The sequence below is a fragment of the Cervus canadensis genome, chromosome 19 (assembly GCF_019320065.1).
Source record: "Cervus canadensis isolate Bull #8, Minnesota chromosome 19, ASM1932006v1, whole genome shotgun sequence".
NCBI lineage: Eukaryota > Metazoa > Chordata > Mammalia > Artiodactyla > Cervidae > Cervus > Cervus canadensis.
Window position 1 is genome coordinate 33,902,096 of NC_057404.1, and position 26,681 is coordinate 33,928,776.

The following is a 26,681-nucleotide window of genomic DNA, read 5'->3' on the forward strand; positions in this document are numbered from 1 at the left end:
CTGCAGTGCAGGGGACCTGGGTTTGATCCCTTAATCAGGAAGATCCACTGGAGAAGGGAATAGCTACCCACTCTAGTAATCTTGCTTGGAGAATTCCATGGACAGAGGAGTCTGGCAGGCTATAGTCCATCAGGTCGCAAAGAGTCTGACACAACTAAGTGACTAACACGTACACACTTACATGTACATCAATAAGTATTGGATATAAGTGCATCAGTATTTACTTGAGTACCAGCTGTGTTAGGTACTGGCTATTAGAAATATATAAATAAAAATAATTTTTTGAAACATTAATCTCACATAAGTCCATGCTTTTAAAGGTTTATTCTTAGAGACTGATTTTTTCTTTTGGTGACAGGTATAACTGTGCCATCAGCAGTTCTGATGATCGTAGTCTATTTCGTCGGCTGAAACTGAATTATGCAATTTTTGATGAGGGCCATATGCTGAAGAATATGGGCTCCATCCGCTACCAGCACCTTATGACAATTAATGTAAGAATGTTCTCTGAATTTTTCCAAGTATGATTAAGTTTCAGATTTTGTGTATGTGTGTGTATGGTATCTTACATCAGGGACCAGCAAACTTTTTCTGCATAGGACCAGATAAGTAACTTTTCGTGCTCCATGGGCCATTCAGCTACTATCACTTGTTTTTCGCTTTTTCTTTTTTTTAAACCCTTTAAAAATGTAAAAACCATTCTTAGCTCGTGATCTTCAGTTTGCCAACCTTTGTACTATAGGATAAACTTTATGGATATCAGCTGTAATCTGTCTTCTTTCATTGCTTCATAGAAAAGTAATGTGGGAACATGAATTACCCACTTATAAACTGAATGTTTTATACATTCTACCTTGAAGTACAACAGATGATAATTTTTTAGAATTACTTATCTTTCATCACAGAATATTTTATTACTAATAATGGTTTTAATTTTTTTCTCCTCCACTGAGGGAGATAACTAAAAAGTATATAGATCTTTTTTTCTTTTAAGGCAACACTAAATCTAAACTTTACCTTTGTTCATAGGCAAATAACCGTCTGCTGCTCACAGGCACACCTGTGCAGAATAACCTGTTAGAACTCATGTCGCTGTTGAATTTTGTTATGCCACACATGTTCAGTAGTAGCACCAGTGAAATACGAAGAATGTTTTCTTCTAAGACAGTAAGCATAAATTCATATTTTTTTTTTCAAATGTCTTACTTTGTGTTTTACCAGAACCATTTTTTTGTTTTGTCTTTTTTCTTGTTTTCGTTGGACATATGTCCTATGAAATAAGTTTAAGTGGTTGATATCCCTGTATTTGGATGAGTTGGGAAGTCAGCCAAAATACAATGGGAAATAAACTGGAGGCTTCTATAATCATTGTCTAAAAGTTTTGGTTTTTAATATCCTGATTTTCTGAATCATCATTTCAAATCAGTGGATAGCTCGGATATTTAATATGTGGAGAAAGTTTGATTGTATCATCTTCTTTTTTAAAATTAGATAAATTAGCGTTTTTTTAATAGGTAAACTATAAAGCTGGGCAAGGTAGAATATCCCAAAAATTCATATACTGGGAGATTTGTTTTGCATTAACACTCCATAAATTAAAAGTCACAATAAAGAAATCTTATTTACAAGAAAATATGGTTAATTTTTTCCCCATTACTTTAGAAAAAGTGAGAGTATAGTTTTCAGGAACTCTGATTTTCCAGCACAACAGTGTTTATATAGGTTCTTGACACTCTCACAAATCACATGTATTTTGTGAGAATTTTCTGATAATCTTCTCCTGCCAGCTGCCTTTCTAATTTCATTAATGTATTCCCTTCCACGTGGTGGCCATAGCAGATCATAGGATATGGAGGATTCCTTTAAAATCTTGGTATAAAATTCCTCTTCTCCAAAATTAACAGGTTTTGGCCAGGAACTACCCTGTTTGTGTAGACTAATGATTTGCATCACCTGCGCTAGCTTTCTTTGGGGGCCATTTTCTACAAATAAATACAAGTTTCTACTTATCTCTCTCTTTACCTCCACCCAAACTCCCTTAAATACACACATATCTTTTTAAGAGAGTTATCTGTGTAATCAGTAATGACTCATGAGTTAATTTCTTCTGAACACTATCCTAGTGCAGTTCAATTTCATTACCTCCGGAGAGTACATGATTTGTCACAAAACCTGAAAGTACATGTGGAGTCTTAAGAACTATATGTCAGCCCAGAATTCAAGTTCCATCTAGAATTAATTGAATTTCTATGGGAAACAACTCAGAATGTAGTGAAGGAAAGTTTCATGTTGTGTAATAACTTTAAAATGTCATGTTCTTACTTTACTTAGAAATCAGCAGATGAGCAAAGTATATATGAAAAGGAGAGAATAGCACATGCAAAACAAATTATAAAACCATTTATTCTCAGAAGAGTAAAAGAAGAGGTAACTCTTATCTGTGTATTTTTATTATGATTGGTTTTAAAATCTTTTTTACTCTTTATTTGAATGATCTGCTTAAACTGTTTTCCTTTCCCAGGTTCTTAAGCAGCTGCCCCCCAAAAAAGATCGAATTGAGTTATGTGCAATGTCAGAGAAGCAGGAACAACTTTATATGAGTCTCTTCAACAGATTGAAAAAGTCTATCAATAACATGGGTATAACCTTATTTTCACAATTTTATGTAAAGAATAATCCTGTACTGGAACTGCTTTTTTGTTTAATCATATAATGGGATTTGCTTTTTTTTAAGTTCGAATTTGAAGAAATAGTTTTAAAACCTTTTGTTTGCATTGAGATGTATTTCAGCAAACAGCCATCAACTTGTTTTTTTTTTTAATGTGTACTTTTTGGATCACAGAAAAAAATACAGAAATGTGCAATGTCATGATGCAATTGAGAAAAATGGCCAATCATCCTTTATTACATCGCCAATATTACACAGCTGAAAAACTCAAGGAAATGTCTCAGCTTATGCTAAAGGTAAGGATTTTGTATGATAACAGTATGCTTTATTAGCACTACTAGGCTTGAGATTCATTGTTAGTCTAAAAGTCAGACCATTGAACCTAATAAGGATATTAACCCTTTAACCAAATATTTAAGAAAAACATTTTTAAGACAAAGTTGAAAACAGTTAGGAGACAGAAGAGCCAAGGATTGACAGTCTACATCAAGAGTCAGCCAACTGTGACCGTAAGACCAAATATGACACTAGCTATGTTTACAAATAAAGTTTTGTTCTAACATAGCCATGTGCTTTTGTTTCCATGTTTTCTGTAACTTTTTATATTAAATTCATGGAAAATTTTAGACATGTAAAAGTAGAGAGAGTTGTATAATGAAAGCTTCTACCTGTGTAACCTTCACCCATATTCTACAGTTATCATCGGGAATGAGACTGCTCTCTCTTGTTTCACCTAGAATCCTCCCCAGGATTATTTTGAACCAAATTCTAGACATTATTTCAGCTGTAAATATATCAGTATGTTATCTCTAAAACAGTAAGAACTTATCTGTATTATAGCTAAAAAATAAATATTAATTTCCTTTGCCAAATCTGTTGCACTGAAATATCTAATGACTTAGATGTTTTATCTGATCTGAACAATTTTATTAGGTTGTTCTAATCATATTATAAATTACCTTCATTTTGAGGTGTATATTGTTTTGTTCTGTTTTATTTTGAGGAACCTACACATTGTGAGGCTAACCCTGACCTGATCTTTGAAGATATGGAAGTTATGACAGACTTTGAATTACATGTACTTTGTAAACAGTATCGACATATTAATAACTTCCAGTTAGACATGGACTTGATTTTAGATTCTGGAAAATTTCGAGTTTTAGGATGCATCTTGTCTGAATTGAAGCAGAAGGTACTAAAGAAGAATATTTCTCCCTTGTATGTTTTCCCAATTAGTTCAGCTACTTTGAAATAGTTCTGGCATGATTTGACTTTCTTGAGGTTTTAGCCCATGTTCTACATTCTTCTAGAAATTAGTGTTTTGAGCATTTTTTGGATGTATTTGGGCATGTTTTCCTGATTACTTTTCCTCCATCTAATAGAAGTTAGTAGAATATATTGATTTTTAAAATAAAACTGTCATTATTTCATAGGTGACATTCTATATAATTGCTTCAAACTTAGTATTTTGAAGATACAATGGTAACATAAATTAATCCTTATATGTGAGCATTAACATAAATTAATGCATAATGTTTACATGTGAAATAGATTTGTAAGATCACAATCTAATTAGTATTTTTTGTAGCTATTCCCATTAATTAGTCTTAAAAATCAATTTTAGGTTCAAAGTTTAGAAGATAATTTATATACAATCTAAAATAAGAAATTTATCTTAGCTATGATTACTTGGTTATTATTATTAAAGAAGCAGTTTTTCATTAGATATTTACAATTTTATTTTTTATGTATCTAACTAATATATGTATTTCCACAGGGTGATAGAGTTGTATTATTTAGCCAATTTACCATGATGCTGGATATTTTAGAGGTTCTCTTAAAACATCATCAGCATAGGTACCTCAGATTAGATGGGAAGACTCAGATTTCTGAAAGGTAGGTATACTTTGGTTTCAGAAAATCTCTCTACCTTACTCTCAAATAAGAGTAAATGTTAGAATTTTAAATGTCTAGAGCTTTTCATGGAGTTGTATGTTGCTTGGAGTCTTATGTTTGGTTACTTTCGATCATTCATTACCTTAAGATGAGGAAAATTTAATTTTTTGTCTGAATCATATTCAAATATATTTTGAAACAACTAGTGGAGTTATATGTGTTTCAGTGCTTTTCTCTTTGAAAATCATTCTGAGTCTAGAGCACATTATCTTTAAACCAAGATTACCTTAAAATCTTGGACTTTTCTTATTTTGAGGGTAGTTGAGTAAGTTTGGGGTTTTGGTTGTCTTAAAAGCAGTGCTTTTTCTAGTGTGTTTAAACTGCATTATATCTTTGGTTTATTTTTTTATCAGCCAGAGTAAATTTTTTTTTCCTGCATTGAGTAGGAAGAGAAGTAATGCTAAAGAGAATACACCATTATAGTTTAATCTTGAAATGCGTGGTTCATCAGGTATATATATTGTCTGTGAGTCATAGCTGACTGACTCTAAGAAGGTTAAAGATCACAAAGCCGTATCAGAATTTAGAAAAGCCAAGAATCTTTTCACAAAAGACAAAATTAATTAGGAATTAATCAAACCTGCATAGTTAAAAGTAAGAATTATTAATAGTAGGGAGATAAATGGTATAGAAAAGAAAAATAACTAGAGTGCCAAGAGCATATATTTACATCTTGAAGTTTATTTTCCATGTGATGTGATTGCTTTCAGTTTTCATTATAAACCTTTTTGTGAGATTTAACCTTATATATTTATCTTATAGGATTCATCTAATTGATGAATTTAATACCGATATGGATATCTTTGTGTTTCTGCTGTCAACAAAAGCTGGTGGCTTAGGAATAAACCTGACTTCAGCAAATGTTGTTATACTTCATGACATTGACTGTAATCCTTACAATGACAAACAAGCAGAAGATAGATGCCATAGAGTAGGCCAGACGAAGTGAGTGTTTGCAGTTGAAATTTATTTTTAATCAAATGCTAGTTTAATTTCTATAGAATATTAGAATATGATGTGTCAGATGTCCTACCTTCGTTGTTTGTTTTTATATTTTCAGCAAAGCAAGGCTCCTGTGGTATTTTATACCAACAGTGTTGGATATGAACTCCACTATGTAACCTATTCATATTCTAGTAATTAGAGCAGGGAATTCCTTGGAGGTTCAGTGGTTAGGACTAGGCATATTCACTGCCAGGAGCGCAGGTTCAATCCCTGGTTGGGGAACTAGGATCCCACAAGCTACATGGTACAGCCTAAAAAATAAAACAGAATAACCTCCCACCCCCAGTCCATATCGTTCTGCAGCTAATGAAAATGAAGTCCTACCAATGGCCCACCCAGCCCCTTTGAAAAAGATTAGTAATTGAAATAACTTCTTGTTAAACCATGTAAGAGCCAGACAGATTTGGTAATGTGATAAAGTTGCTTCCTTCTTACCTCACAGGAAATAGATTATGTGAGCTGTAGGTATTTTAGGTGAAGGTTAAATTAGACATTGCTCACATTACATAAAGAGGTGAAAATACCTATAATTCAGCTCTGTTCTCAATGTAAACAGCAAACAATCAGTCTTTGTGGGGTATTTTACTGTATTTCCAAAAGACATTGTTAAGTTCATTTATGAACCAAATATTTATTAGTACTTGTTGTAGAACTAAAACCTCCTATGTAATCTTTGTACTTTACAACACTTCCATACTTTTTGTACTAAACTATATCTCTTGGAACCTGATAAGCAAAGCATGTTCTTTGTTAAAATGAAATACCTACCTGAACTCAGAATTGTTTGTTGTAATACAGTTATACCAGCAATTTTTATAGATATCTTTTTCTTATCTCTTGAATCAATAAGGATGTTTGAAAGTGACATGCTCAGAAAATGTCAGTCTCAAATAGTGTGAATAAAAGAATTTAAATTTATGGATGTATATGTTAAACAATTTTCTAATTATTCTTACTACATTCTTAAGTGATTTATGTATTTAATAGTTGATATATATCAAATAATTTTATATTAAGTAACCAGTGGACATATCTTATGTTTTCTTTAGAGAAGTACTAGTTATAAAATTAATAGGCCAAGGGACAATTGAAGAATCCATGCTAAAAATTAATCAACAGAAATTGAAACTAGAACAAGATATGACCACAGTAGATGAAGGTAAGTTTTTTGTCAGCATAAACTTTATTAATATGGGAAGGCATCAACTTAGCAGTAGCAGGGAGTCACAAAGATGGTTTGAGTCCTTGATTGGTATGCAGATTATGGATAGCACAGAAGATAAGCATACTTGTGTCAAAAGTACTCCAACAACTAAGATCATTTTGCCAGAACTGATAAAACCACTTTGATTCTGAAAAATTCTGTGTGTTCCATTCCTAGTCTCGGACACAGAAATATTCCAGAAATAAAATCGGGTCCATACTTTTATCTGCAGTTTTATAATTTACTTACTATATTAGAAATATTTATGAATCCAAAGCACATGGCACAATATTTTCTTAAGAACTCTGACATTTATATTCATTTCATTTTGACTAGCAAAATACTCATTACTCTAGAGTACAATAAAATGCATTTATTAAAAAATTGAATAATTTCAAATTAAAGAGCAACTCGATATTAGAAACAATCATCAAATAGGAGAACCCTCTCCATTTCCTCCATCTTTTTGAAGAGAATGGTTTTTAATTTTTTATTTAAAAAAAAGTAGATACATCCACATAGTTCAAGATTCCTAAGATATAAAAGGGCAAATAAAAGCCTCCTTCCCACTCTTTATCACCCAGCTTCCTCATAAAGTTTATTTTTTATTGTATGACCAGTTATTTCTGTATCTTACTTTTTTATGTGATGTTAAATTTGGATTTCATGGACTGTTTTCAAGTCTTTGGACAGGTTTAGAGGCAAGCATGTCAGTGAATTTCCTGAGAGTTTATACAGTGGTTTGTCATCTTATGCATATTTTTTTACTGAAGGGAGAAGAGTAGGTAAAAGTATTGTCTTAAGTTTAGACTATAGCTGGGGTCTGTATGAGTGATAGAGAAAGAGAGACACCTGGATAAGTGTCTAGATACTGGGGTCTTGTTTAATTGAAGTTTTCTTTAAGTCAATGATTGTATCTTTGGACTGAAAATAAGTTTAGATGAAATTATTTCTGTTTGGATTTGTGAGTTTTGTCCTTATTTTCACATTCAGATTGTTACATGTATGCTTTTATTTAGTGAACCTGAGGAGTAAATACTATGTGAAGAAGTAGGATTTGATCCAGGCTGTCTATATGTATGTCTTTATATCTTTAACAAATCAGAAAGAGAAGCTGTAGACAGCGCTGCTGGCAATGTGAACATGAGCACAGGGGAGGTAGCCCTAATAATATTTGCAGGAATTTGGGAAAGTTTTTAACAGGAAGTAACACTGAATCTAACTGGGCTTTGAAAGATGATTAAGGATTCACCAAAAGTAAAGAAAATTGGAAAGAAGTATGCTTCATGAAATATTTTTTATCAAACTCTTAACACCAGTTTCTGACCTGCAGGTGACGAAGGAAGTATGCCAGCAGATATAGCCACATTACTAAAAACATCAATGGGCCTGTGAAATGAGAATTGTTAATTCCTGACTGATGAGGAAATATCAACTTGGTGCACTCAAGGACATTTACATTATGATGACCGTGGGGTTTATGAACATTTATAACTTTTTATAATTTCCATATTACATTTCTCATAGTATGGACAACTTTTTTGCCACTAACTGAATTCTCCAGATGCTCACATGTGAAATTTCAAGAAAAGCCACGAATATGTAGTCTTGAAGATGTTAAATAATCATTTTACAAAACAGTTTTCTGAATGGGGATTAGTTGGTGATTGTTTGTAACAAATACGCTAATGCTTTAGAAATGTCAGTATTTTTGTAATTATTTCTACCTCCAAATATATATATATATTGTCTTTCACTGGATAATGTGTGTAGATTTTTACATGTGCCTTATTTGACAATGCTTATGTCTTGTTTTTGCTCGTCTCATTTGAAGTTTTTTTTTATTATGTTAAAGAATGCAGCTGTATAGATTATATAGCTTTCATTTTATTGCTATTTGAAACAGATGTTCACCACTATCAACAAGAACTCAACCTGAATTTAAAGGTGGCATTCCATATACTAACCCCTCCGCCCAGGGCCTCCCAAGTACTTCTGTTAACACAAATTTGTTTGGCTAGGCACTAAGTTGTTTTCCAGTGAATAGTAACTGAAGAAGCCTTTATCTTGCTCCATGAAGTAAATCCTTCTGTTCATTTCCCAACTGCACTAACTGTGCTTACTAGTCTACCTATTCTTGTGCATGTTTTCATTATTTTCCCTCCCCTGGCTTTTGCTTCTCTTGAAACTGTTGCCCAGTCATTTCTGCTCCAGTTCTCTCTACTCTAAATAGTAGTCTATTCCTGTCACATCTCCACATATCAGCAAAATGTTGGTGACATTTTTCTAGCCTGGCAGAACAGATTAGCAGGCTGTTTCACTTCAAAGCAGACTGTGACTTCATTTTAAGGCAGCATTAGGTACTGCATGGAAATAGGTCATTAACTTTGAATTCTTATCAAAATATAATTTACCACTTTGCAGAATTTCCAGTACAGGACCTCCTGAAGAAAGGGCCATTCTTCAATTCCAATTCAGTGTGGGTGACAAAGTGAAATTTAGAAGTAAAGTTGTCTACTTGATATTTAACTCTTTATTAAATCTTTCTTTAAATTTTTGCCTGTTGGTCTATATTGCTGTTTTTATTATGCATCAGTTTCTTTGTATAACTTGTGAGTTTCATGTGTTTTGTTTTATTATGTAAATATCATTATAAATAAACTTATTTATAAATCAAAGATTTGTTCATTATTGAAGATTATACTTTCACAACATCCTGACTTTCTAAGTTTCTAGAGTAATAGAACTCTTCAGTCGAAGGCTAATGAGGCTCTTATAGTGATTCTTCAGATATTATAGACCCTGAAAACTCAGGACTCAGTAGACTTACCCAGTCTTGAAAGTGAAAGATTGAAAGGACTCTGCAAGTAGTATCACTACCTCCTTCTACATCATGATACCCAAATCACTTATATTGTTGAGAATGTTACCTTCTAAAAATCTTAAATGGGTTCCTTGTAACTTTCTTGTATTAATGTGTCTTCAGCGATAGGCTGTTTCTTTTGTTGTTGTTTAATCCATATTTTTATGTTTAATTAAATGTAGTTGGGTTCTCCCTGTAAAGCTCTGTTACATTTTTGGCTTAATAAAAACAATTAGATCATAAGTTGTATATATCATACATTTTGTAGTAGTTTCTGTATTGAGCACAAATGGTATTATCTGCTTAATATCGTCTCTTCTCAGTAAACTGGAATGATTACTTTGGATGTATTCTCATTAGTCCTTTCATTGAACTGATAGCAGTAAAATTCGAAACCCATCATCAGTAAAGAGCATATGAAGCCACAGTTGTTGGAGTAATGTTTGGCCAACTGAAGCACCGTATGATTTTTTAATACAGGTCACACAGGGATAAAGACATAGTGTGTTTTTATAACTCTTAGTTCTGACCCCACAGTCTTGTAACTTTATACCAATAGATATGTGTGTTGAAACATTAATATTGTTCCTCATTGTTGGTGTTATTGTATAATGATTAGATAAGAGTATTAGGAGATTTGGTTTCCATTTGTGTGACCTTAAGCAAAATATTTAGATGGTCTATAAAATTAAGGAATTGATTGTTTTAACTTCCCAAAAGGTATGGTTTCTTACTAATTATAATAGGCAGTTCATTTCTGCTGTGATTAATTCATGTACTCTCACCCTTGCTAACTTGCTCAGTGAGGAGATGTTTAAATACAGGGTGGGATAATGGAATATGTTGTTCTTTTCAGTGAAAAAAAGATGACGTAAAGGTTATGATGATGCTATGACTGAAATATTTCCTTGCAAAATCTGCTATGGTTGCATTTTCTATTGAATCACAATATGTGTAAACAGTGGGACTCATTATAGAGTTTCCATAATTTATATAAATGTTGTATTTATCACTTACTAAGTTCTATTTTCATTAAAGCTTGTTAGAATGTAATTATGTGGAGGAAAATCAATATACATAAGAGGGAAGAAAAGTTTCTACCTTTATTATCTAGAGTATTATTTGAATTTCTTCTGTGAAGGACAGTTTTTTTTTTTCCTCTAGACTGCCCTGATGACATATATGAGGACTTTGCAATGAGAAGTTATTTATAACCTATTATCATTTCTTAACAGCTACTAACAGTAAGAAAAGTACTCTGAAGAAGCAAGATACTTGAGAAATACACTTTGTGTCTCAGTGTAATTCTTTTTTTGTTTGTTTGTTTTTAATTTATTTTTTATTGAAGGATAATTGCTTTACAGAATTTTGTTGTTTTCTGTCAAACCTCAGCATAATCAGCCATAGGTATACATATTTCCCCTCCCATTGAACCTCCCTCCCATCTCCCTCCCACCCCACCCCTCTAGGTTGACACAGAGCCCTGTTTTGAGTTTCCTGAGACCTACAGCAAATTCCCATTGGGTGTCTGTTTTACATATGGTCATGTAAGTTTCCATGTTACTCTTTCCATACATCTCACCCTCTCCTCCCCTCTCCCCACGTCCACAAGTCTCTTCTCTTCTGTCTGCTTCTCCATTGTTGCCCTGTAAATAAATTCTTCAGTACCAGTTTTCTAGATTCCATATATATGTGTTAGAATATATTTATCTTTTTCTGACTCTCGGTGTAAGTCTTAATAATATGTACAGTAATTTTTTCCCTCAGATTTCATAGAACATTGTTATGAAGAAGAAGCACCTTAAACAAGATCACACTTAGATGGACTTGCCTTTTCTTTCTTTTTTTCCCACACCCTGTCCCCACTTTTTGCTTCTCAACTATATTCTGTTTCCTCTGCCATTCATTTCATGGATAAGGCTATCTGTTTTCTTAGTCTGTTTCCTGATAGGACGTAAGATTAGACAAGTCAATAATATTAACATGTATATTGAACTAAAATGTTATTTTTCAATATAATTATGTGTAAAATAGGTTGGGATAATCCAAATATACAGTTAATTGAAAGATTTCTATATAAATGGCTTGTTTATATGGGTAGTTCTTATACAGTCATGTAGAACTATAAAAATGATTCAAGTTGAAAGTGTAAAATAATCCTCAGGAAAAACGATTGTTCCATGACCTTTAAAAATTTTGTCAGCATAAAATAAATGTATAAGTAAATGAACAAAATAGGAAAACTAGTATTTAGTGCACTGTAAAATATTAGAAACATTGAGAAAATTTAGTTTTTGTAAAAAATTTATCAAAGTAGTTTGAACAGTACCTTCCTATAAAACTTGCAGGCAAGAATTTTTTTGGTTTTTTTTACCTTGGCAAATAGTCATAATCCTTGATTTCAATCAGCTTCCAGCATTTCATTGCTCTTTCAGTGTTATGAAATAATTCCTCCTACCCCCGTTGTTTTTTCTTTTTACATTGAGTTTAGTAGAGGAGATTTAGGTTCATAGCCAATTAAGCAGGAAGTACAGAGGATTCCCATGTACCCTTGTCCCCACACAACACAACTTCCCTCACTTTCAACATCTTACACTAAAATGATACATTTGTTACAATCAGCGAACCTCCGTTGAGACATCATAATCACCAAAAGTCCATAGATTACACTAAGGTTCACCCTTGATGTACAGCCTATGGTTTGACAAATGAACCTATTATAGTATCTTGCAGAATAGTCTTACTGCTTTAAAAATCCATATAAGTTTTCTCCATGTCTTTTCATGGCTAGATAGTTCATTTCTTTTTAGCAATGAAAAATGTTCTCTTGCTGGGTATACCACAGTTTTCTTATCCATTAACCTACTAATGGATATTTTGGTTGCTTCCAAGTTTTGGCAATTATTGATGAGGCTACCAACAACATCAATGTGCTGGTTTTCGTGTGGACCTGTTTTCAACTCCCCTGGGCAAATACCAAAGAGTGTGCTTGCTGAATCATATGGTAAGAGTACGTTTAATTTTGTAAGAAATTGCCAAACTCTCTTCCGAGGTATATGTACTATTTTGCATTTATATCAGAAATGAATAAAAGTTCCTGTGGCCCCACATCCTTGCCAGTATTTGGTGGTATATTTTGAATTTTTGCCTTTATAATAGGTATATAATAGTATCTCATTGTTTGCAGTTCCCTAGTAACATATAATATTGAGCATCTTTTCATATGCTTATTTGCCATCTGTGTGTCTTTGATGAGGTGTGTATCCAGATGTTTTCATCCATTCTGTAATCAGGTGGTTTATTTTATTGTTGATATTTAAGAGTTCTTTATATATTTTAGATAAAGTCCTTTTGCAGATATTTTCTTCCTATCTGTGGCTTGGCTTCTCATTCTTTTCATCTTCTGTTCTTTTAATGTGAAGGATTTTTCACCAGTCTCACTTCCTCCAGGACATCTTCATCTTTGTCACAACCACTTTCCTCATTTATGTCAGTAAGTTTGCCTTCACCAAGTTCTTCAGACTGCGTCTGAAGAGCGTTTTTCCATTTATGTTCAGTTTGAATTTCACTCCAGCATTATCACTTTTCTTTACTGCACTTTCATCTTTGTTGGTGAGTTCTCTTTTTCTTTTGTTTTTTAATACTTTAATTTTATTGGAGTAGAATTGATTTACAATGTTGTTTCAGCTGTACATCTAAGTGATTCAGCTATACATACATATATTTTTTAGATTCTTTGGTCATATAGGTAATTACAATATTGAGTAGAGTTCCCTGTGCTATACAGTAGGGGCCCTTGTTGGTTATCTGTCATATATAGTTGTATATGTATGCTCATCCCAAACTCCTAGTTTATTCCCCCCTACACACACTGTCACTTTTGGTAACCATAAATTTGTTTTCAATATCTGTAAGTCTGTTTCTGTTTTGTAAATGAATTCATTTGTATCTTTTTTAGATCCCACATATAAGTGATATCATATTTTTCTGGCTTACTTAACATAGTGTGATAATGTCTAGGTCCATCCATGTTGCTGCAAATGGCATTATTTCATTCTGTTTATGGCTGAATAGTATTCTCTTATATATATATGTTCCACCTCTTAGCCCTTCCTCTGTTGATGGACATTTAGGTTGCTTCGGTGCCCTGGCTATTGTAAATAGTGCTGTGATGAACAACAGGTGCGTGTGTCTTTTCAGATTATTGTTTTCTCTGGAAATATGCCCAGGTGTATGATTGCTGGATCATATGATAGTTCTCGTTTTAGTTTTTTAAGGAACTTGAATACCGTTCTCCATAGTGATTGTAACAGTTTACATCCCCACCAACAGTGTAAGAGGGTTCTCTTTTTGTCCATACCCTTTTCAGTATTTATTATTTATAGACTTACTTTTTGATGAAGGCCATTTTGACTACTGTGAGGTGATACCTCATTGAAGCAACAGCTTTGATTTGCATTTCTCTGATAATTAGTGATGTGAGCATCTTTTCATGTGTTTTTTGGCCATTTCATGTTTTCTTTGGAGAAATGTCTCTTTAGATCTTTTCCCATTTTTTTGATTAAGTTGTTAGTTTTTTGACAGAGTTGCATGAGCTTTTTGTATATTTTGGAGATTTAATCCCTTATCTGTCGCTTCATTTGCAAGTGTTTTCTCCTAAGGGTTGTCTTTTCATTTTGTTAATGGTTTCCTTTGCTGTGGGTGAGTTCCCTTTTTCAATTATCCATTTTTATAAAATGTCAAGTGGGTGTCATCACTGAGAAACAAGCAGGCAGCGCAGCTACACAGTTTGCTGTCTGTGCGGAAATGACAGATGTGCAGTGACCAGTCACCAACAGACCGTGAAAGAAGTGGCTTGGCTGGTCATATATCTGTCTCTTATTTACATAGTGACTTGTGGACTGAAGCGCCAGCAGCAAAATTTATACTTTATGCAATTACTCATTAATACACCATGGAAACTGAAATCCAAACCATTTCTTTTTTTGGAAAATATGTAACTAAACCACTGTGACTGAAATTCATGTGTGTCAGAACTAGTGCAAAGCATGGCCTGCCTGTATTGTAAACTATAGATAATGTGAAGCTCTTCTGGAGAAAAAAAGATACCGGAAACAAAAGTCTTTTTCTTTCTAATCCTCTTTCCTTTTTTTTTTTTTAATAAGCAGAATATGGCAGAAATGAAAGTGTTAACGGAGCTGAGGGGGTGGTGTATGCACATTATGCAGCATGTTGATGTAGCTTCTTATCTGATGAGAGTGATGCTGTAAAGAAGAATAAAGGTTGGAGGTGGCTGGCATTACCTAGAGCTTGGTCTGGGGCCTTCGCAGTACCCAGTCAGCGATGGCAGGAATGCTTTGGACTTTCTTCCGTAATGTCACCAGCCTGGGGTAGATGTCCAGCAAATCAGGTTTAAAGACCAAAAGTGTGGTGCTGCAAATTTCCCAGTAGAAGTCTGCCCAAGTTACCTAGTTTGAAGGAAACAAATTTTCATTGGAACATAAAAGGCCTAATTTCTTAATGTAAAAAAAAAAAAATTGTTTTTTAATTCAGAATAGTCTGTAATTACAAAAGCAGAATGTGTATATGATAGAAAATTACAGATAACACCATACTCCCAAGCCCAGAGGTTACTCATATTAACACTTCGGTATAAGGTTATTTTTCTATGCCTATGTGTGTATTTTTACTAAAATAAGATATTATAGTACATAGCCTTTTGTAACTTGATTCAATCTCCACCTTTCTGTGATAATACATTTTTATGTTATCTAATACCCTATCAATGCTTTTCCATCGTTCCCCAAATGTCTTTTATAGGACAAAGCAGCAGTATCCATTCTGGGGCCATGTGTTTCACTTGGTTATATCCTTTAACTCTCAATTCAAAACAGTACTCCCCCCCCCCCTTCTTTATTCCATATCATTGAATTATTTATTGAAGATTCCACAGTAGTTCTGCACAATGTCCTGCCTTCAGGATTTTTATAATTATTTCATCCTTACCGTGTTCCTTTATATGGCAGAGTAAAAAGGAATAGAATACAAGTTATCTTTAGAGAGTACATGGCTTTAAGTTAAATACTTTTGGCTAACATAACATTATATTGGATCACATCAGAAGACGTAATATATGTCTGACCATTAGTATAACTGGACACTGTACAGTAGGATAATGACAGCCTAGTCCTACTCTTGTATACCTTTTTTGTTTGTTTTTATTTTTAATTTGTACACTTGTTCCTTTATGACTAGAAACTAGTCTGGATGATGTTACTTTGGCTCCATATAAATGTCAATCAAAGAGTGAAGTTTAAATATGGACTGTTCTTAGTTTTGCTTTTGTTTGGGATTTAATAATGCAGATTGCTAGTGTTTTATGAACTTGCTCACTTAACATCTTCAACATTAATAGGACAGTTTATTGGTTAGAGGATTCAGAATTCAGTCAACAAATATTTATGAAGTACCTACTATGTGCCCTGTACAGGTTAAGTGCTGGGATTGACTAGAGAGCAAGATGTGATGCAAGACCCTTCTCTGATGAAGTTCTCACTTTAGAAGCAGGAAGACAATCAAACATGGAAAGTGTGGTGCAGGGAATCGGCCAAGATTGTGGAGTAGAAAACTCGCCTCCCTGATCTCACCTTCTCTTACAAGTGCACCAAAAATCACAAGTGTCTGCAGAACAACCATCGATGAAAAAGACCAGACTCTACCAGAAAAGATCTACAACTAAAGACATAAAGAAGGAACTACAGTGAGACAGGTAGGAGGGGCAGATTCATAATATAATTAATCTAGTCCCTTATCTTGCTGGGGATAGTCAGCAAATTAGAGAATAAACATGCTGCAGAGGTTCTCCCACAGGAGTGAGTTCTGAGCCCTAAGTCAGGGCCACTAGCCCAGGGGTCCTGCTCCAGGAAGACAAGACCCCAGAGTATTTGGCTTTGAAGACCAGCGGAGTTTGATTTTGGAAGTTTTCAAACAACTGGGGGAAATAGAAACTTTACTCTTAAGGGAGCACACAAGATCTCACACCAGGATCCAGGGCAAAATCAGCACTTTGATAGGAGCCTGGGGCAGATTTATCCACTGGTCTTGAAAAGTCTTCCAGAGATGCAAGAGGGAAGTTGTGGCTCATGCTTGTCCTCTATGTTCGTGCTAGGAACAGAGAAACTGGCAGCAGCCATATATGGGAGCTTTCTACCACATGGACACTGGTAGAAAGTGTTCCCTGTTCCTACTCTTACATATTGGAGAGGGGATTAAGACATACAAACCATTATGTATCAAATAAGCTATAAAGGACTATTGTACAACACAGGGAATATAACCAATATTATGTAATAATTATAAATGGAGTATAAGTTTTAAATTGTGACTCACTATGTTGTATACCAGTAACATATAATGTTGCACATCAACTGTACTTCAATTAAGAAACAAAAAACAAAATCCATGTGAAGTGATAAGAGTGATGAAGACAGTGATGAGAGAGGTTCTCAGGTGGTTAGAGAGAGAAGTCCTTTAAGAGGTGACAATTAAGCTAAGGCTTGAATGATAAAAAGGTCCAGACGTGCAGTGATTTGGGAATTAAAACATTTCAGGCAGAAGGAAGAGCGAGTGTAAAGGCTTTCAGGCAGGAGTATGACCTGTATCTAAGGGAAAAATAAAACACCAGAGTGTTTGGAACATTTGGAGGAAGGGAGAAAGTGCTGAGAGATGGAGTCAGGAGATAGATTACGAAGAAATTTTAATAAAAAGCAGAGGAAAAAATATTTTTAAGTCATTAGAAATTGTTCAATCAAGAGGGCAGAGAAAGGAACAAAAGACATGGCAAGTTTGCTTCTCTGTCTCTTCAGGACTCAGCAGATAGCAACTAGAGTTAAGTCCCAAAGTGTGGCAAAAAGCAATATCTTGTCTCCTAGAATGGTGTCTCGTTGAAGGCCGGCGCCCCAACTTAACACAGCTTCTCAATCAGATTTAGATTTGAACTTTTTCTTGGCAAGACTACTTCATAGGTGACGGTGTGCTCCTCTATTAGCAGACCCATATAATATCTGGTACTCTCTCTTTTGTGGTATTAACAATTGTTGATAATCAGTGCTTAGACCCATTGATTCATCATGGGTTGGAAGATAGCGATGGTTTATTTTAATCTCTCCTTACTTATTAACTAAAAAACTTATGAATACAAACTTTGTCCCATCTGTTTTTTTTTATCTTGAGGTTTAATTGGCATAAGAATGGCAAGATAAATGCTTTATTCAACACCCCCCCACCCCCACAACACACATATACACACACTTTGTGTTTTTCAGTTTTCTGAATATAGACAGTCTGTCTCTGGCTTACAGTGGTTCAGCTTTACAATTTTGACTATACCGTGGTGCAAAAATGATACATATTCTTTAGAAACCACACTTTGAATTTTGACCTTTTCCCAGGCTGGTGATATGCCGTATAGAACTCTGCTGTGATGCTGGGCCGTGGCAGTGAACCATGTGTCAGGAGGGTAAACAGCTGATAAACTTAACAACCATTCTCTACCCATACAACCTTCCTGTTTTTCACTTTTACTACAGTGTTCAATACTTACATGAGACATTCAGCACTTAATTATAAAGGTTTTGTGTTAGACAGTTTTGCTCATCTTTGGCCAGTGAGAGTGTCTACAAGTTGCCTGCTGGGTCCTGTTGACACAACTCCCAATTTTGGGTTGTTTTTTTTTTTTAATAATTAGTTTGGTTCTGGTATAACAAAGTATTCCCAGCTCATGTTTTACATTTCCTGTCCCAAACTGAGAATGAGCTGTTTCTCCAAGAAACTAGTTACTTTTAGAATTTGGAGACAAGGATTTGGGTCCTAGGGTTGCCCAGGACAAGTAAGTCAGTCATTTTTTCAAGAAAAAGACACAGAATGCTTTTTCTCTTTACCCTAAAATAAAGTACATTGTGAACTGAAACTGGTATATGATTAATATTGTTTGCCCTGAGAAAATATTTATAATGAGATGTGTATAGTCAAATCACTGTGTTTTACCAAAGATAATGTTTCTTAGTTTTTTACTAATAGAGTACAGAGGTATTTCTCCACATACTGTATTCACCAGTTTGACACAAGTTCATTTGTTTCACTTTGCTGTGGTTTGTCAGTGATAGCTTTTTAAATTTTTGTTAGTGTTATATAACATATACTTTAGTACGTTTTTCCAAAGTTAACATCACCAAGAAAGGTTTATTCAAAGAAGTTTAGCTTTTGTCCTTCTAACCTACTTCTCTAACCTACTTCCTACTTCTCTAACCTACTTCTTCCCTATGGGTAACACTTTTTTCAATACATTTTTATAGTTTTTTATTTATCCATATATATGTACATGCATTTTTTAAGATGTAAAACATACTCACAGAGTCACCAATAAACCACTTGTTTTCCCCTAAGTATGTGTCCAAATTTTGCAGAAGAGGAGGTGCATCACATGTAAGTAGCTCCTTAAATATCTGATTCTAGGGGAGAGAGGAAAGATCACTCTAAAGATAATAGGAAGAAAAAGAGTTGAAGAGGAAATAGATTACATTTTTGTCATCAGTTCTTATGGTTTTTTTCACTTATCATGACTAAATCATTCATCAGTAAAATCTTTTCGTAGTTTTTAATCCTGATATTTGTTAGTGAAAATTATTCTATTATGTTTTTACATTTCTAAAATCCTCCCACCTTTTTGGGCTCACTCCCTTTAAAGTTAAATAGTGTAAGTAAAGGTAAAGAAATTAACTGTATTTTCTTGGGCTAGATTCCTCCAGTTTGGCAGTCTTACACTTAACAGAAGTATTATGCTTTTGGGCCTTTATGAATTTCCTCTCTTTGACTTAACATTGTACCTTAGAGTGAGATTCTCTGCCTTGAATATCATCTATAAAATCCATCATCGAAGTGTCCCCTTTTGATATAATATGTAAGATATTATTACAAAGCAAATAATATCCTTGGGGAAAAAATGAACAAATATACCCACTTAAATAATTATCTTTGTTTTTACTTAAATCTCTGAAGAATGAATAATTTATTCATGGCGTCTTTCTTGGTAAGAATTGTTTATTTGTTTATATATGAAAATTGGGCTGGTTTGTATTGTGGATATGAAATGTAAACTAAACTCAAAAATACTATAAAATATGCATATATCATCAATATTCATAAATGACCCATAATAAAATTCAGCCTTTATTAATGCAAAATAGTGGATAACTCCTTCATCAATTCACTTGAGTTACTATTGTGACTTAGCTAGGTAGTACAGATTATTATAATATAATGCCTCATATTGAGGAGTACAGTTTATAAAAGCTTCATTACACCTTTACATATGTTTGTCACATATCACAAACTGAAGGCTGGGAAGCTTGTCATTATTTTGATTTTATATGCTTTCCCCAGCTCTGTACCACGTTTATACATATGGTTCTCTCTCTATGGTAAATGTATTCATGGTTCTAAAAATAATGGGAGTCCTTTATCCCCTTATACAAAATTTGTGAGCTGAGAGGCACCAGACCCAGAAACGTGCCATTTCCCACAACTTAGCTTAGCTCAGCATCAGTCGGGGAGGCAGTAGCCAGCTTGGCTGTCCTAGAATAGCTGGAGAGAGGAGGGAGGTCAGTGAGACAGGATGTAGATGCCGTACAACTTTCCACAAACGCCTGTGTGCTCACTTGGGTAATTCTGCTGCTTTTCCTTCTGTGCATTTCCACAGTGTAAGAGGCACCTGTGCTTGGCATATGCAATGCTGGATGAAAATCTTATCTCTACACTCTTGACTTCTCCTTTCGCCTCGGTTCTCTTATTGTCTGTGGTGAGAATCATCTCAGTCTAATGGAATATAGATTGCTCAACAGCATAGCCATTTGTGTTTTGAGTCATTTTAAAGAATATTCACCAGAATAACCTGAAGAAGATAAAATGTTTTTATGTGCTGTGCTTAGTCACTCAGTCGTATCCAACTCTTTGTGACCCATGGACTGTAGCCCACCAGGCACCTCTGTCCATGGGGATCCTCCAGGCAAGAATACCTGAAGTGGGTTGCCATGCCCTCCTTCACCACCCAGGGATCAAACCCAGGTCTCCCGCATTGCAGGCAGCTTCTTTACCATCTGAGCCACCAGGGAAGCCCAAAAATGTTGTTATACATCCTTTTTAAAGTATATTTTCTGATAAACCCTCAATAGCCATTCTGATACTTGATGGACTCAGAAATTTCCTACCTCCTTCTCCAGAGTTATTATGTAGATTTGTGTACACAAACAACCTTTACAGGATTTAGGGAGGTTTGTGTATTTCTCCAAAGTACCATTTTAAAATCCACACTTATCAAAATCATTTAGTTTTGGAAATGGGCCACTGATGTTCCTTCAGTCCTGCTTACCCTTCATCCCCCACCCACAAACCCCTGCCTTGTTCTTCAGATGAGAAAACTGAAACAAATGCATTGTATAAACACAGAAATTCTAGTGATAAATTCAAGGATTTTCAGTGTGACCAATACTCAGAGACAAATTTTGCCTGTAAGTTTAACTTTCTTAAATTTTAAATTAGAAATGGAATTTTTATCACCGATACATTTATAATTAAATAAATGTGATAGGTTTTGTTTAAAGCACATATAATAAAGAGGACCATTTTGACTGTTTTTAATCTTGACTGTTTTCAGGAGTCTGCTTTTGAAAATTTTACCTGACCACAAGGTGGCAGCAATGCAACCACTACAGAGACTAAGTGACAAGATACAAAAGAACTGTGTTATTTTTCACTGTGTTCTGGTCAGGTCCTACTTTACTAATCAGATAATCCGATAGTCTGGCTATTTGCAATAATTCTGCAACACATTGTCCCTTCATATGATTTATTCACAAACTTGTATTATGTCCTGTGAATGTTGGGTTTTGTTTTGTTTTGTTTTGTGGTAGGTAGTATGTAAAAGCATTCTTATTCTAACACAAAGGTAAAGTTACTCTCATCATAAATGTTCAAAGACATGTTACTTTGGTAGATTCCTTCTGTTATGGAGCCTCAATCACAGAAAGGTACAAAGTAGAGAAATAGAGAAAGGCAAGCCAACATGGGACAAAAACCTTTAGATAATTTTTTTTTCCAAGTTGAGGATTATATATCTGCTTGTTTCTACATTTATAAGGATATGTGAAATGTAGGTGTCATGTCTGACAAATAAAAGGAAAAATGATGAGCACTGAAGTGTATAATAATACTATTAATAACTATTAATAACTAATATTTAGTAAACACTTTCCACCTAGCCATGGATACTTATTCTACTATTTAATCCCCCCAACATACTTCAAGTGGGCTTCCCTGGTGTCTCAGAGGGTAAAGCGTCTGCCTGCAATGCAAGAGACCCGGGTTCGATCTCTGGGTTTGGAAGATCCCCTGGAGAAGGAAGTGGCAGCTCACTCCAGTATTCTTGCCTGGAGAATCCCATGGGTAGGCTACAGATCACAGGTTTGCAAAGAGTTGGACATGACTGAGTGACTAATACTTCGAAGTAGGTTGCATGCTATCCCTACTTTGCAGACATTGAATATGAAAATTTGGTAGAGAGTTAAGTGACAACTGGTGAAAAGAGAATCAGGGTTCAAGCCTGGCAGTCTGACTCCAGAGCCCAAATGTGTTTCTGTCATAAAGCTGAGCCTTTATTTAAGACTTTGCTCTGGTTAGTCAAGTATGTGTGTATATATATGCATGTGTGGGTGTCTCCCCACACACCTTACATTTATATCAAGGAATCAGTAAATGTGAATACTTTTATGTCCCAAATATCTCTGTTTAAATCAGAGGGTCCTAATCAAACAAATGGTATTTAGAATAAATGGTGGTGGTGGTGGTTTAGTCACCAAGTCGTGTCCGACTCTTGTGACCCCATGGATTGTAGCCCACCAGGCTCCTCTGTCCATGGGATTGTCCAGGCAAGAATACTGGAGTGGGTTGCCATTTCCTTCTCCAAGTAAATATGCTTAAGTAAACTGATAAAACTGGCATTTGTTCTGTGCTGTAGCTTTTCTTTCGTGGCTCAGATGGTAAAGAATCTGCCTGCAATGCAGGAGACACGGGTTTTATCCCTGGGTGGGGAGGATCCCCTGGACAGGGGAATGGCTACCCACTCCAGTATCCTTGCCTGGAGAATTCCATGGACAAAGGAGACTGGCAGGCTACAGTCCCTGGGGTCACAAATAGTCTGTCACAGCTGAGCGACTAACACTTTCACTTCACTTAAGCTATAACACGTACATAACAAATACTCCTGCACAGCTGTTTTGAGTAGCTGCTGGCCCTGTGACGTTACACTCCGTGGTTAAGAACGTGGCGTCTGAGCCACAGTGTCTGGGATTTGAATTCTTCATGTACCACTTACCAGCTAAATAACCTTAGGCAAGTTATTTACACTTCTACTTGAACCTCCATTTCTTCATCTGGAAAATGAGGATAACAGTTTCCAATATTTAAAATGAAGAAGCCTTGATGGTAAAAGATATGAATACTGGGGATTTGCCTCAAGTAAACAAAGGAGTAAATAAAAACAGAAGAAAGCATCCAGGAAACAGGACTCCAGCTCAAGAAAAAGATACTCCTGGGATGGCAGTGAAGGGAAGTCCAATGATGAAAGCTGTGCAAAAACCTAGACAGCTCTACAAAGGAGAATGGCAATCTCTGGCTGGAAATCTCCAAGGAAATAATGGAAACAACAGATTATCTGATATCATTGACTCTGTGGAATACAATATTGGCAGGCCATTGGGTAGTATGGGAAGGTTCAGCAATAAAAGTGAAAAAGAAGCAAATGAAAAAAGGTAATTACTACTTTGGGGAGGAAAGTGAGAAAGGAAATATAATCAAAGTATACCACAATGCACAGTTCTGCACACTCTTTTCATAGACATTCTAATGTAATGACTATCGACTTCACCACAAAATTTTAATATTAGGAGTTTGGGAGAAGGGAATCAGAATGACTGCATAGGAGATAGATTCTCATTAGTCTCCTAAGTCTATCAAAACTATCTAAAATTTGTGAATCAGAGAAAGCCATATTTACATATCCTATATGGAGATGTCTAAATCCTAAAGAAACAGCTAAAAGTGTTAAAATGAGGGCTGCACCTGAGGAAGGGTTAATACAAAGAGGTAGGGTGGGAATCACTGTAGTACTTTGTTTTAAACTTTTTACGATAACGTGATATTTTAAAACTAGAGGTATGTTTTACTGTGATAAAAAGGAACTTTTAAAAGCACCTAACATAACACTTGGCAAACGGATATGATTAATAGCAAACTGATCACATTACTTTTATATCTTGTCTTTTCTCTGCCCAAGGAAAACGAGACATGAAATCATCCAGTGTGTCCACAATTGCATCCACTTGACATTGTTCAAGTTCTGTTTTTCCAGCCAAATCTATGGAATAGAGAGAGGACATTTTATGCCCAAGAAGATACTCAATTTAATTTACCATTGTAAAGCTTTTTTGTAAAAGGCAGCATATTCATATGGTTCAAAAATTCTGAGCAGTGTACAGTAAAACAGTATCCAGTGAAAAGTAACTTCCACCTCTGATCCCATTCACTTCATTTTGCTCCTTACCTACCTATCATATTGGTTACCATTTTCATTCATTTATCTTATATTATTCCATAATTTCTTAATGAAAATAAGAATAAGATAATTTTTTTCTCTTTAAGCCAAATATCATTAGATCCACTAAGTTCTTATTGTATTTTTTAATATAATCAGGAATAAAAGAATGGTTTCCTCTTTGCACAAAACCCAATGTCTTTATTGAGTAAATATTTAATTGATGTACCCCTCTTAAAAAAAAAAAAAGAACATTGACGTAAGGGATATCACCTTATTGGTACTTTAGCATCTTGCAAAACTATAAAGCCAGATAATGTTCCCATGTTATCTCTTAAATATTTCTAAATATTAAATCTCAAATAAGGAAACACATAATATACTCACTCTGTTAACAGTCATCAGGAAAAGCAATCTTTCTATAGATGAACTTACATCCTTTTGTGTATCAAACTACAATTATTAAATAACTCAACAGTCTTTTTTTTGCCTTATTTGCCAGAAAAATAAAAGTAGAATTCCTTTTCAGCTGTAGCAGTCAGGTCATGTTAGATATAAAGGAACATTAATTTCTGCCCCTACTAATACAGTTGGCTGTAAAAGTACTCGAAGTTTATTGTAATCTTTAAATTGTCTTTCTTCTATCATAGGTAGTGTATAAAATTTAAACAACAACAAAAAAAGAATACATATCCCACTCAACATGCACCTCTCCCCATATATCCTAGTTTTTCCTACAAGTTCTTTAAGGGCATTCTTGCCCTTTTTTCAGACACATAGGATTAATTTAAATGGAAGTGCCACAATTTACTTAACTAGCCTCAACTGATTAGGTTTGTTTCCAGTCTTTTGCTAGGACAAGCAATAATACAATAAACAACCTACACATATATTATCATTTATCTTATAGAAAGAATTACTCCTACTTGTGCAGATAGTTTTTTGTCAAGAGCATGTGTTTGTTTTCTAGAAACTGTAAGTTTAAAATAATAGAGATAGTTTGGTTTTGTTTTTTTTCCCTGCCATTTTATCAACATTTTGCTAAGGCATCTTTGGTCTTCCTAAATATATTCTCACTGGTGTCAATTTAAAATGCTTCTGTGTAGAAGCATGCTGAATTGGTTGCATTTCAGCAAAGGAAACATTAACAAAATGAAAAGAACCCACTGAATGGGAAAAAATATTTTCAAATGATATGATCTATAAGGGATTAATACTCAACATATATAAACAGTTCATACAATTCAACATCAAAAAGACAGTGCAATTAAAGAATGGGCAGAAGAACCAGATAGACATTTTTCTAGAGAACCAGATGACCAATAGGCACATGAGAAGACGTACAGCATCACTAAGCATCAGGGAAATGCAAAGCAAAACCATGATGAGGTATCACATCACTCCAGTCAGGATGGCTGTCATCAAAAAGAACATAAATAACAAATGTTGGCAAGGGTATGGAGAAAAGGGAACCCTCCTACACGGTTGTTGGAAATTGGTGTGGTCACTGTGGAGAGCAGCAGGGAGGTTTCTCAAAAAGCTAAAAATAGAACTACCATATGATTCAGCAGTTCCAATCCTGGACGTATATCTGGAAAAGATAAAAACTGTAATTTGAAAAGATACATGCACCCCAGTGTTCATAGCAGCGTCATTTACAATTGCCAAGATAAGGAAGCAACCTAAGAGTCCATCAAGAGATAAATGGATAATGAAGGTGTGGTAGTTTTGAGAACCAGGATGTCTCTGGCCAGGTGATGCATGCGCAGGGGTCTGTTAACTCACTGTGCCCTTGAGAAACAACCTGAGTTTGTATGTTAATGACATGGCATTATATATTATATACATCATATATTATATGAAATTATATATATACATCATATATTATATGAAATTAAAAGACGCTTGCTCCTTGGAAGAAAAACTATGACCAACCTAGACAGCATATTAAAAAGCAGAGACATTACTTTGCCAAAAAGGTCCATCTAGTCAAAGCTTGTGGTTTTTCCAGTAATCATGTACGAATGTGAGAGTTAGACCATAAAGAAAGCTGAGTGCTGAAGAATTGATGCTTTTAAACTGTGATGTTGGAGAAGACTGTTGAGAGTCCCTTGGACTGCAAGGAGATCAAACCAGTCAATCCTAAAGGAAATGAGTCCTGAATATTAATTGGAAGGACTGATGCTGAAGCTCCAATACTTTGACCACCTGATTCGAAGAACTGACTCATTGGAAAAGACCCTATGCTGGGAAAGATTAAAGGTGAGAGGAGAAGGGGATGATATGGTTGGATGGCATCACTGACTTGATGGGTAAGTTTGAGTAAGCTCCAAGTTGGTGA

At 34.7% G+C, this 26,681-nt stretch overlaps 2 protein-coding genes across 6 annotated transcripts in view; one reads left to right on the plus strand and one right to left on the minus strand.

Annotated features, from left to right (window-relative positions):
- Window positions 1-9,511, plus strand: part of SMARCAD1 (SWI/SNF-related, matrix-associated actin-dependent regulator of chromatin, subfamily a, containing DEAD/H box 1) — an 84,665-nt gene extending 75,154 nt beyond the window's left edge. For all 3 annotated transcript variants that reach the window (XM_043438368.1, XM_043438367.1, XM_043438369.1), the window contains 10 exons: window positions 359-494; window positions 1,030-1,167; window positions 2,332-2,427; window positions 2,522-2,639; window positions 2,843-2,964; window positions 3,672-3,860; window positions 4,446-4,564; window positions 5,387-5,569; window positions 6,679-6,788; window positions 8,167-9,511. In XM_043438368.1, the coding sequence (XP_043294303.1) occupies window positions 359-494; window positions 1,030-1,167; window positions 2,332-2,427; window positions 2,522-2,639; window positions 2,843-2,964; window positions 3,672-3,860; window positions 4,446-4,564; window positions 5,387-5,569; window positions 6,679-6,788; window positions 8,167-8,228 (1,273 nt within the window). In that variant the 3' untranslated portion in view covers window positions 8,229-9,511. The remainder of the gene's footprint in view (window positions 1-358; window positions 495-1,029; window positions 1,168-2,331; window positions 2,428-2,521; window positions 2,640-2,842; window positions 2,965-3,671; window positions 3,861-4,445; window positions 4,565-5,386; window positions 5,570-6,678; window positions 6,789-8,166) is intronic.
- Window positions 9,512-14,817: 5,306 nt separating this feature from the next.
- The window catches only part of HPGDS (hematopoietic prostaglandin D synthase), a 28,232-nt gene continuing 16,368 nt past the window's right edge, over window positions 14,818-26,681 (minus strand). For 2 of the 3 annotated variants that reach the window (XM_043438716.1, XM_043438717.1), the window contains exons 4-6: window positions 24,054-24,163; window positions 19,107-19,205; window positions 14,818-15,164 (exon numbers count right to left, since the gene is read on the minus strand). In XM_043438716.1, the coding sequence (XP_043294651.1) occupies window positions 15,000-15,164; window positions 19,107-19,205; window positions 24,054-24,163 (374 nt within the window). In that variant the 3' untranslated portion in view covers window positions 14,818-14,999. The remainder of the gene's footprint in view (window positions 15,165-19,106; window positions 19,206-24,053; window positions 24,164-26,681) is intronic. The other variant, XM_043438718.1, reaches the window with a different exon arrangement.